A 12,754-nucleotide genomic window follows, 5' to 3' on the forward strand; every position below is an offset into this window, starting at 1 on the left:
TGGGCGCATATGGAAACACAGAAAAAAATAAATCTCCTGTGGGAAACTCAAGTATACTTGTCTGTAGAAGGGACTACTTAATTTAACTGTTATCAAAGTTGACCCCAAATAATAGCATAGGTGGAGACACATGAAGATTGGAAATACATAAGACTCTAGCGAGCTCACACAACTCTCAGTTGCGTAAGGTGCTGTGTTCCTTCAGCACTGGATATGCAGCACCCATCAGTCTGGCAGGCTGCATGTACTGTACTGCTGCTTACGTAAGTACTGTTTTGTTATCACTACAGGGAGCTGTGTTCTGTTACCTATTCTCAGGTTTTCTAGGTTGTATTCAGTCTGGTAACCCCCTCTCCAGCTTTGGTGCGACTGTTTAATCTGGATGCAACAACTGGAAACAAGCAGAATGAAGTCTTAACCTTTCTTTGATTCAGACTTTTGAGTCTAAAGGTCTCAGATCTTGTAACGTCAAAAAATCTACAGAGAAATACTATTAGCAATTTAAACTAAAGCATAGTTTATTTATATATATTTATAAAAACACATAAAAATTGTTGGGGTTTTTCTTCTATTTGGAATTCCCCAATAGGAGCAAAATTACGCTAAAGATAATTATTTATGAAGTTAAAATCAGCTTGTATTAACCACAGAGCTGCTGTTGGTGTCCTCACTCAGGAAAACACTCATACTGAATTCAAAGTACAGCTAATTGCTTTGGCTTACGGGTCAGCATGACTGACTTCGTGATTGCAAGTAGTGGCATAGCACTTAAGGTGCCCTAGTACTTTTTATTCCAAAGTTGTTTCCTGTTGCTTATAACTGCAAAAAAATACTACTTTGGGCTAAGATTTTCTAAGATGTGTGGTGAAGTATAGCCTGATACTGATATACTTCAAGGTATAGATTGAAGTTGTAATTGCAAGAAACAAAAAGCTCCATAATATTTTACACCCTCTGAGGTAAGGCTCAAAACTTCATTTCTAGTTTGTGACCTGATCTGTATAACTGGCTTTTACCTGTGGTTTTGCTACTTCTGCATCATGCCAAATCAAAGAAGTTCTTTGCCCAAGTGCACAGAATTAGAAAATTTCATTATGTTGCAGTTCTTTTAATAACAGCATGGCATTTTTTTGCTGATCAAAAATACAATAGTGAACCGGGCTTCCTCTCTGCTGTTGTCTGATGAGCAGTCAAAAATTGAACGTGATGAAAAATGGCCTTGGCTAATGAAGAAATACAAATTACGGGATAATATGGAAGGAATCATAGAGACTTAACACCATGTCTGCAAGTTCTGATAGGTTTTGGCAGCAAAACAACTTACCAGATACTGAATCAATAAGATAAGTTTGCCAAAATAGCACACGTATCATTTTTTACCTTGATTCACAAAAATCACTTTAGACACAGTACTACTGCTGCATGCATGTAGCTAAACAAGCACGTTTCCTTCCTCCCACACTGAAAAATACATCTCACATATATATTCGCTGTCTTAGCCGTTTCTTCACAGTTCAGGGAATATTTTGGTCTAAAACCTACATATATATTCAGGATATATGGGGTTTATTTTAGAAAGGTAGAAAAAAATCAGAGTTGTATCACACATGGAATTCGACGTTAACTTACTTCTTATCCTTCAGAGAGACCTGTTCATGATGTGTTTAGAAAGAGTGCTCGGCGTTCCAGGAAAAAGAGAGGAGAACATGGTGCTTCAGTGTGGGTCTGGCCTTGGCAGAGCAAGAAGCAACTGCTTCACTTGCAGACAGGATACCAGTGTGCTTTCTCTGCAATGTGACCTAACCCACACCTGCAGGAAATCAGTTGGAGCTCTTTCAAACAGGCAAGCTCAAGACGTACAACTCCTCACAGGAAGAACCGTTTTTCACCTCCAAAGTTCATAAATGGCTTGTAACAACTTAATGCGTATCAGTGTACTGACCTCTTAATTGAGCATCAGGTGGCAGGTCTGGCTGAAGCTCTGCAGATTCTGTCATTCAAAATGAAACCGTTTGCTGAAAGATGCTGATAATGTGCTTAAAGTGTAATAGCATCAGTGTGGCACGTTACTGTCAAGTACAATGTCTGGATTACAAAATACACATTTTTTTCCTTCCATTGTGCTTGTATTTGAACAGTTTGTCTTCAATCTTGTGTTTATATAACATGTACAAATCAGCCAGATTACACACAAAATGTAACTTGTTCAAACAATTTTATTTTTCACTCTTTAAAGCAAATTTTACTTTTCTTTACCTTTAAAAAATGCTTCAGTCACATTAGTCTCTTTTCAAGAGAGTTTTGTGTGAAACCAAGTCAGCTTGAGTTGCTTCCTTCATTAGGAAAAAAAGAAGTATTTTCAGCTGCTCTTCACTGATTTTAATACAAGGTGCAAAGCTTCTGATTCCTGAGAAATGTCAGAGCCAAAAGACTGCTTCCAAAGGCTGAGGAAATAGGAATGTCCTCAAGAGATTCCAAAAGCATAGCTTGATAACTAAAATACGAACTTACTTAATCTGATATGGAAGACAAATGTAACTATGTGATTCAACAGAGTAGTGACTTAGCTAAGGGAATCCCTGTAGATGTCAGTTCCTGCATAGCAAAATATTAATATACACAGATTTTGCAGTACTCAACACTTTCTCACTTAAGAAAAAATATGAAACTTTATGTATTGCTGAAATAGGAATGATTCAATGCAGCAAAATAAAGACTTGCATATCTGCCGATGCAGGTGAAATTTCTACCGCTGTCAAACTTCCATCTTCCTCTAAACAATTCCAGATGAACAGCCTACCTTAGTCTTAATTCTTTCAAACAATTTTGCCCCAAGTGGTCATCCATTTGTGCATAAGAAGAAAGTTTTTTTCCTGTCTAATATGTTGATGATCTTCAATTTTCTGATGAGCTCTTGTCTAACCCTGTAGAAACTTGATGTTTACGTCAGGGATGTGAGCTTCACCACCTCCAAGAAAATCAACCAAATTCAACTAGTTTAAGCCATTGGAAAACTGCAGTTTGTTCCTGCTCAGCACAGATGAGTGAAGTTTTGCAGTTAACATACATGAATGACCATTTTGCATTTGAGGACAAGAGAGCCTTGAACAAAGCACAACTTGCTCTGTGGCAAGTGCAGTGGGCGTTTTGGCCCTGACTTGAGTTTCAGTATCAAAACCGAAAGCGCTAAGTTAATTCTTCTCACAAGGACTTACCTTTGTCTGCAAGTAGCACGGAGGGCAGCTGGCAGAAAACTGGCATGTAAAACTTGTGCCTCAGAGCACATGCCAAGGATGAGCACTCCAGGACAAAATGGTCAGGTCTGCCCCGTGAGACAATGTAATTGTGTAAGAAGTAACTTTTTGTGCTGCTAGGCTTACAGCTTTTTACCGGCTTTGGCACACGTTAGCAGACACGAAAGGTACAGTGACTTGCGTGTGGTGCTGTGTGGGACCGTCAGATAGGGCCAAAGCCACAGAGAGCTGACAGGCTGGCTGATTTTTGATGCAGAGGGAGAAGAACTAGAACTAGACCCAACAGGACAGGCAAGCAGGGAGAAAGAAGCTGTCGAGTCAAAATCTGGACCCGAGGTCTGCAGAGAAGGGCAGTAACAGAAAGTCTGCATTAACGGTAATCCCATTAAAAAAAGTAAGAAAACACAACAGCAGTTAGCGGCGACTAAGTTGCGAGTAGGAACTCTGTAGACTGAAGAGGCTGAACCCGTGGGTTGTTGGGTGCTGAGGGGAGTCAAGACATGGAGAAAAGTAAGCAGGTGAGGGGGACACGCGTGGCTCTGGGGCCAGCAGCAGGATGGGATGAGAAGTGTGGGAAAGGGAGGCCTCTGCAGTAGGGCTCGTGGGGCGGGAGGAACACAAAGGGGCCGGCGGGGACCAACACCCCCCGTCCATTTGACCAACGAGGGTGGTGATCATTAGCTACTCCCGGTCCGTGAATGGGGCGACGCTCGCGGCTGGGAAGCGAGGGCCCCGGCGCAGGTACACAGGCTTAAGCGTAGGTGACACCGGCTGCCGGCCGGCCGGCAGTCGTGACTGACTGAAGCGGCGCGTGGCCCCGGGCCAGGGCCTGTCACCGGGCTGCTCGCAGCGGGTGAGCGAGGGAGCGCCAGCCCGCGCCTGTCAGCCACGCTGCCACCGCCGTGACCCGACGCAGCTCGCCCCACTCTTGGGGGAGCGCGGGGCGAAGCGTGGGGCCGCACTCGCGGGGATGGGAGAGCAAGAGGGGCGCCTCACGGCCGCGCGCCCGGCGCGGCCCGCCTCGCCGCACCCCGCCCCCCTCCGCCGCCGCCGCCGCCACGAGCCGGCTCCTCCCCCCCCCTCCCCCGGCAGCACGGCGGCCGCCCCGCCCCGCGGAAGGAGGAATGAGCCACTTCCACGGCTGAGGGGAGACGGGGTGAGCGAGGGTCGCTCGCTTCCTTCTTGCCTCCCTCCCTCCCTGCCGCGGGGCGGGCGCGCCACTTCTTCTGGTGGTTGCCCCACTTCGCCCAGACGCGGAGGCGGGAGCCGAGTCGCCTGTTTTCGGCGGGGCCTGAGCCGATTCCCCCCCGCCACCCCCCAGCTCCTCCGCCGCCCGGTTGCGGCGTGCCGGTGGGTGCCGCCCCGCCTGGTGGGAGGAGGGAGCGCGGCTGTGTCTCCCGCGGCGGTGGCGGCTGCTGCTACAGGCGGAGGTGGGCTGCGGGCCGGGCGCCAGCGCGGTGGGTAGCGAGGCGTCAGACCGCCGCGGCTGAGGCGGGAGGGAGGCGGGGAGGGCAGGTAGACGGGCAGAGTTTCGCTTCCGCGCCATCGCGCCTTATATGGGGGGGGGGGGGGCGGGCGAGCGGCGCGTCCGTGTGGCGGGAGCCGTGCCGGCTGGGGAAGGGGGAAGCTTCGGCCGCGGCGGGCGAGCCGAGCCGAGAGCCGAGCCGTGTGTGCGCGGGGGCGGGTGAGCGAGCGGCGGGCGGGCGCTCCTGGCTGCGTGCGGCCCGGCCCGGCCCGCGTGGGTATGTGTGTGGCGTCGGTGCGGCGAGCGCACCGCGGGTGGGGGCTGCGGGCGCGACCGTTGGGCCCCCCGGCGGGCTCTCGGCGGGGTTGAGGGGCGGGCGCCGCGCGGTGTCCCCGGCTGCCGGTTGGGGGGCCGCCCGCCCTCGGGGAGCGCGCTGTTGATGTCCCCTCCTGTGTCGCCCTTGTCCTCCGCTCCCCCGCCCCGGTGTGTTTATCCCGGCAGCGGGACCTCGGGCGGCTGGCAGCGCCTCGGTGGTGGGGGCTGGAGGTGCAGACCCCTCCCCTCGGCCCAGTTCGCCTGGCGGCAACAGGCGTCACGTCGGTGAGAAAACATGAGCCGAGATTTCAAACCCGGAGACTTGATCTTTGCCAAGATGAAAGGTTATCCCCATTGGCCGGCCAGGGTAAGGTTCCCCCCTCCCCTGCAGGCCGCAACGCCCCCCCTGCTCTGTACCTGTCCTCCGCGCCCCCCCCCCCCCCCGCCCCCGCCTTCCCCGGCCTCCCCTCCTGCTGTTTTAGCTTTGTGTTGCCAGAAGCGCTTCCAAACGCCCGCGGGAAGCAATGCGGTTCAACCCCGTCGCGCCTTCAGCTTCCCCTCGTGCGGGGGGGGGGGGGGGGCACGGTAGTGCTCCCCTGGTTGCAAGCGACTTCTGAATCACATTGCAGATCCCGTGCTCTGGTGTGCTGTTGCCTTATGCTTGTCTGTAAGTCGCTTCTCCAGTAACAAGTAGCCCGCTCTAGTAGTCGTTAGTTGTCCTAATTTGCATAACTTAGCTTTTAGAAATGAAGACTGCCGTACGGTAGCATGTCGCTGGAGCCATGTAGGCACCTAACTGTGCAAAAATGCCGTTCCCACATAACTGCTCTCCTTTTGACAAAAGAAAAACACAAAGTTACGGCAGGGTTACTCTTCACTTTTAAAGTCAGCTGTTCCTACAGTGCTTCCTGGAGAATAAGCTAAGGGTATGTGATAAGTTGTCCAGTCCTTTTTCACATTCTCCCTGCTCCCTTGGAAGAGGCATGGCAAGTTCTGTGACTGCTGTAGGTCATTTGATGGTTGTGGGAATGTAGATAAAAGAATAATTATGAGATATTTAGCTAAGATGCTGGCTTAAGAATTGTTTTTTAAAAAGTTTATTGACCTTTCCTTTTTGTAGCACTTGACATTTGGGCTTGGGCAAGTCATCAGCTCAGCGTAAGGGTAGGAAGTCTTGCTATTGCTTATGCTGAAGGAGGGGCAGTATTTGGATGGAATTCAATTCTGCTTTTTACCTGTAGCACATCATGTCTCTCCTTTTAAAGAAAGTGGTTATGTGAAAAGTGTTGCTGTAACACGAGAAGGGTTGTTATTTCCTATTGTTGCTAACACTGGCTTTGATTCTGCTGTATTTTTTAACATACAGTTAAAAAGAGATCTTGAGACCTGCTTTACTTCTTTGTAGCTTTTTTTTTCTTTTTTAATGCTTAACACTTTTACTTATTTCCCCTTAGACTGTTCTTAACTGTTACTTGACTTGAATTACAGTCTGTCTTTTCCTTAGGTGGACGAAGTTCCTGATGGAGCAGTAAAGCCTCCTACGAATAAAATGCCTATTTTCTTTTTTGGCACCCATGAGACGTAAGTTCTTTACATTTAGGGGTCATTTGTTTTTTCATTGTAGAATGCCGTGACAAGAAGTTAACAGCTTGTCTGAATGTAGTGTATTTTAAACTATAGTATTCAGTAGCAGACCAAATTCCTAAATTAATCTCTTTTGACAAGACATGCTTCTCTAACATTTGCTTAATCTATTCAAGGGAATTGTAGACCATAACCATACCATGTACACTTTCCTTGTCAGTGTCTAAAAAAAAAAAAAAATATCCTACCCACAGTGGTATTACCATGTTACTTTATAGTGTGGCTGGTTGTCCTAGTGTAGATTTCTAAGACTTCAAATTCATTTGTTGTCTGATTTGTTTTGGTTTTGTTTGTTTTAAAAAAGAACCAAAACCTGTAATGGTGTGGGTTTAGTTCTGCTGTTTTTCTTAATAAAATGGCAAATGGTATGTAGGCAGGTCAGGGATAGATGTTGTATATGCAAGTACTCTGTTTCTTGCATTTTGTGGAAAGGCCTTGCTTTTTTTCTTCATCTTACTGAATATCTATTGAAATTGCTTTAATCTGGTACTTTGCATCTGTCCCTTAGTAAGCTATGCTAAGACAAGGTACACTGCCCGTTGAATTAAAGTGTAAGCATCCTCTATTCTCTCTGACATTACTTGTTACTTGTTTGGTTGGTTGTTTTTTTTAATAAGTGATTTCCCTATGAAAAAGATTTCTATATGCTTGGCTCACAAACCTATGCATTTTTTTAACTGCTCTCATCTTTCAATGGCTCAGGTTTTTTAGTTTGGGTTTTTCTGTGTGTGTGTAGTTTTATGGGTAAAGAGGGGTTGCTGGAATTCAATTCAAGGCTGCGAGGTTTGAAACTTGTGTGGTTTTTTTAATGATAATTTTAAACAATGCAGCAGATTACCTTTTTTCTTAATTTTTTTTCCCCAGCTGAATTTTTTTGGCAGCTGAAAGCACAATATTGCTTTGATCCTGCCCTTGGTAATCTGTGTGTCTAGATTATACTGGTGTTTTGTGCAGTTGTAAATCAGTTCAGGGACACAGACTGAACATAAGGGAGACAGAAACAACTCTTTATCTAAAGCTTTAAAAATTCCTTTGCAAATTTTGAGAAGCATCATGTCCAATTTTAAATTTAGCTTCAGCTCCTAAGACATGCGTGGGTTTGGAAGTTTGTGGGTTTTTGGTTTTTTTTTGTAGTTTACATGGGTAAATTTGAAATGTCTATTCCTCACTCTCTGATATTATTACAAAATAAAGTTATATGGCAGTCTGGTTATTGTTAGGCTGTAGGTTCAGGGTTAGTACATTTCAGAGATCCATACAATGTAAGAGAAACTTCTTGTCTCTGTTTTGTACACATTGCAAAGTACAGGATATTCCATGACCCAGCTGTCTCATGGCATTTGACCTTTAATCATGTCACTTACCTTGTGCTCCTTAGAGCGGTGACAGGTGAAACTCCCTTGCTTCTTGATATTACTTAGTGTTGCTTATAGCAAATACCTGTAAGTAACAATAGCAAGGAGCAAATCAGGTAGAAAAGGAGAATGCTGTTCCATGGCATGTAATTTTGTTTAGATTCATAGCTGTAAATAGCAACTTAGTGATCCATCAGGAATTAGGTAAAGCTAACAATCTTCTGTACTTTTCCATGGGACTTCAAATAAACCTGGTAAACTGGTCCTCTGCTGCACTTCTCACAGTGAAGAGTTACACACCTGTGCCAAGTTAGACACTATGTATCTTCAGCATGGTAGTAGTCTGTATATATACATATATATATATATGTAAATAGTGGCAACTCTGAAAATCCAGATAGCGAGTTTAATCATGCTAAAAAGTCGTTCTGTGTAAAGGATGACCTTTTCTAGCTGTGTGGACAGTTACAGTAGGAAAAGAGGAGCTATGGGGAAAAAGGAAAACAAGACTGGCTTGGGAGTAATTCTAACTTGACTTTTATGACTAATGTTCAGTTTTGCAGATCACTGTAACAAGTATAAACTTGAACTTTTATTGTTCTTGTTGTTTTTCTCTAAGTTTTGTCAAAATGCAACTAAATGTGTTGCTGCCTGTGGGCAGTGAACAGATATGCGCTTCTTAAAATATGCTTTAGGAATTTGGTTGAGGTTTGTTTTGTTTATTTCCACACTGTCTTAATGCAGCAAGAGTAACCTTTCCTAAAAGAGAGTAATAAAGTGGATACTATTTTAATAAAAGTTTTATTTGTATCTGTTGTGCCAGTAAATCACATCAGTGCAAATACTGGTTGGTTGCAGACCAACAGAAGGTCACACTGAACTCTAGTTTCTGGACCTTATATATTAGGGTAATCTCCTTTACTAAGTTTTCACGTTACTTTTTCTTTTTGGTACATGGGGATTTAACTACAGCAACCGAGTAAGCTACGTGACCTTTTTCACAGTAGCTGGTTTCTGGTGTTCTTTCAAAGCCTGAGCAATATAGATAGAGGCTTATTGACCTTGGAAAAATGTTTTCCTTCAGGAGATAGGGAAGAAGGAGGGCAATGTTCCCTGTTTTTGCCTCTCCTGGTCTCTGTTTGTCTCCTTCCCTCTCTTTTTGCTCTGGTTAAGTAGTCTTTGCAGGTGCATGTTTCCCACACTGGCTGAATCCTCTCTAACCATCTCTTGCAAAGAGGTGGGTGATCTGCAGTCTAATCTGTCACAGTGGCTCACTTAATATTTTGGACACATAGATGTGTGTTTTGCTGCTGGAGTGGGAAACGCTTAAGCTTTCTAGATGATATGGTTGGGGGTTTTTTTGTTAGTAGGATGTTAGTCTCATGTAGCTCTTTTTTAAAGATGATGAAGAAAATAGGAGAGTGGAGCTTAGAAGTATCTATTTAACTTTTCCATGAGCCATTACAAAGCAAGTATCTGCAATTTTTCAAATAGTTGCATCTAACATATATACAATGAGACTAAGCTGTGTCTAGGCACAGAGAGAAAATCAGAATGTACCACCAAAGTGTTGTCTTTTTCTGTTAGCAGCATATAGGTTGCTACAGTGAAATCCTAACTTGAAAGGTCATGAACGTAGAGCCATTGTTGATGTTGTTCAGCATAAACTAGAATATTGGTTCTCAGTAATACGTTACCTTGTTTTTCCAAGTCTAACTTAGACAAGCTAGTAGTGTGGATACTGCGACTTTGACATATGAGAAAAGCTACTAGGCTAAAAGCTTTTGTTACACAGCTTACAGTAGGGGTAGTGCTATGCAGGAGTGTTGTTTGTTTGTCTGACAAAGATACACAGGCAGTGTTGAGACCTCTACTACAAGAGTAGCTTAAATGAAAATATTTTTAATGTTTACTTCATCAAGAAAAGGGTTGGGGGAGAAACTTAAAATAAGGAACTACTTACATTTTTTATTGGTTAAGTTCAGTAGATCAAGTTAAGAGGTCTGTTGTCACATGCTGAAAAATACTGAATTAATGCTGAATTACATAGCGTTCTTACAAAGATGTGGGCAGTCAGTGTATTAAAGTGTTGCTTTTTTGTGTCCAATACCCTAAAAATTATTCTTAAGTTTTTTATTTTAAGTGGATTATTTTTAATTTAATAACTTTGACAGATTTTTCTTTGTTAGCTTGGAGTCATGTCTTCTCCTTTAAATTGTTCTCTTGCCTTACATTGTCTGGATTCCAGGATTCTTTATTTTTAATGTTTAAGCCTGGTTTTCTTCTAAGGAAGCAATTGCTCTTCCTGTTTGTTTGCAAGCTACTCAGTTTTTAGTTGTTCTGGTTCACAGTAGTTGGTTTTCCTATCAGCTGCAATCTTAAGATGCAACATCGGCTGTTTCTTGCCTAGACACCCAACACCCTGGGAGGGACGGGGTCCATATGTGTGATGGTAGTAATGGAAAACTTGGGTTCTTGAAGGCAAAAGTTGAGAAAACTAAAGATGCATGTGTAGCAGAATTAGTTGTTGCAGTAGTAATGAATTTCATCTCTTAATAACATTTGGTGCTCACTTCTTTGGAAAGACTGTAACCATTTAAAATGTGAAATTTTGTTCTTTTTGTTCTTTCTCTCCTTAAGGGCGTTTTTGGGACCAAAGGACATATTCCCTTACTCTGAAAATAAAGATAAATATGGCAAACCAAATAAAAGAAAGGGTTTTAATGAAGGGTTGTGGGAAATTGACAACAATCCCAAAGTGAAGTTTTCTCAGCAGCAGGTAAGTTATGCTATACTGTTGGGGGGAAAAAAAAGGCAGTGAGTGTTTCCTTGCTGCAGGGTAATGAATTACTGTTGTTGTTCAACCATGGGTTAGACCAATTTATTTTTTAAATTTTTTATTTTTAATTGATCTCTAGTATTAATAGCATAAAAGAGATGGGGTGTTTAACTGGGGATATCTGGTTATTATAGGAAGCTCACGAGGGATCATGTTGACAGTTTCAGAGCACAAGGCTAAAAGTTTAACACTTGTTACAGTACCCATCAAGTTTTACTTACAGCTATATATATACTTATTCATTTATACTTACAACTATATATATTCCTAAGATACTTATCTTTGGAACTGTACAACTGTCCTTGAAACATGGTAGTTTTTTGGAATCTCAGGCACTCGACTTCTTTCTGTCCTCTAAACCCAAGTGCTTTTCTCCACAAGTATCCTTGTAAGATTTCAGTACATGTTTTCTTAGCATACAGTATTTTCCTTCTAGCAGTTGGAAGCAATGTGATGCTTGCCTTTTGGCCCCAAACTGTCATGTGACTTGCTTGATTCAATTTTTGTCCATCAGTCATTCCTCGTTTCTTGCCCTCTTGGTAAATCTTCCAAGCTTGAACTGGAGCTATGCAGTGCTACCCTTAAAAAGACCCAAATTTAATCTGAAGACAAATTGTTTCTCTCATTTTGTCTTTGCCTACCTGCTCTGAACATTCTATAGTTCTTGGTTTTGCTATGTACACTGGACCCTTATCACATACTGGGCCTTCTAGGCAATGCTGCAGTAATAATAAAAAGAATTGGTATATTTTGGTATTATTTGCTGCTCTTGCACAACATGCCAGATTGCCATGTCGGCACCAGTTAATCCCTGCTTCATAAGATATCCCAAATTACTATGTTTCTAGTTTGAAGGAGAACATGGATAAAGAGTTAAAGAGTCTCTGAAGTAGAGTCAAGAGATAAGATGATGTACTCCAGATGTACACTTTTTCTGCCCTGGGATATGGAAAGATGCTAATCTCATCACAGTGGGAAGGACTGTATTAATGAGGGGCAGAGTCCTTCTGCTACTGTAAAATATGAGTTCGTATACCTCCTCGCCATTTTCTTTGTGACAGTTCAGGAGAGATGCTTTGTGGATGGCTGAGGCAGTTGTGAACTGTAACTGAGTTGTATGTTACCAGTCATTCTAACAAGGTGAAAGTCTCGGTGTAAACAGTCAACAGTAATAAGCTTGTCTAATATTTTGTTTCACAGCAGGAATCAGTAACTTCAATTAAGCAGTGCTCTGGGTTGCTTTTGTAGCATCTCAGACAGTCCTAAATACATTTCCAATTGCAAATACGCAAAACACGCTGCCAAGAAATACATACAGACTGTTTTCTTAGTCTAGCAGCTTTTCTGTGGGGTAGTCCTTTCCACCTTTTGAATTCCATTCAGATACTTCACTTCAGCTTTGGTGATAGGTCTTTCACGGGGTCTTTCTGTGAACTGGTCAGGTTCTGCCTAGAGCCATTGGGTTGTTCTTTGCCATTTTTTCCTTGCTATTTCTTTATTTAAAAAAAAAAAAAGGTTTTTCTTTCCACAGGTCACTTTAAATTTGTTTCTATGAGTGAGCCTTAAAATTACTGGAAGAAGAAACTTCTCTTAGTAGGGGTATTTTAACTGGAGTACTGTGTTCAGTTCTGGGCTACTCAGTACAAGAAAGACATGGACATACTGGAGATAGAGTCCCACAAAGGGCTACAAAGAGGATGGACTGGAGTACCTCTGCTGTGAGGAAAGGCTGAGAGCGCTGTGACTGTTCAGCCCCAGGGGTCTCAGAGATGATCTCATCAATGTATACAAATACCTGAAGCAAGGGTGCAGGAGATGGAGCCAGGCTCTTTTAGGTGGTGCCCAGTGACAGGACCAGAGGCAATGAGCACAGACTGGAACA

General features: G+C 43.6%; 1 protein-coding gene across 2 annotated transcripts in view; it reads left to right on the top strand.

Moving 5' to 3' along the window:
- The first annotated feature begins 4,599 nt into the window (after nucleotides 1–4,599).
- Nucleotides 4,600–12,754, top strand: part of PSIP1 (PC4 and SRSF1 interacting protein 1) — a 35,037-nt gene continuing 26,882 nt past the window's right edge. The window contains exons 1-4 of one of the 2 annotated variants that reach the window (XM_052778809.1): nucleotides 4,600–4,711; nucleotides 5,221–5,401; nucleotides 6,539–6,615; nucleotides 10,674–10,812. In XM_052778809.1, coding sequence (XP_052634769.1) covers nucleotides 5,330–5,401; nucleotides 6,539–6,615; nucleotides 10,674–10,812 — 288 coding nt within the window. In that variant the 5' untranslated portion in view covers nucleotides 4,600–4,711; nucleotides 5,221–5,329. The remainder of the gene's footprint in view (nucleotides 4,712–5,220; nucleotides 5,402–6,538; nucleotides 6,616–10,673; nucleotides 10,813–12,754) is intronic. The other variant, XM_052778811.1, reaches the window with a different exon arrangement.

Source organism: Harpia harpyja, chromosome Z (genome assembly GCF_026419915.1).
Source record: "Harpia harpyja isolate bHarHar1 chromosome Z, bHarHar1 primary haplotype, whole genome shotgun sequence".
In the NCBI taxonomy this organism is placed as follows: domain Eukaryota; kingdom Metazoa; phylum Chordata; class Aves; order Accipitriformes; family Accipitridae; genus Harpia; species Harpia harpyja.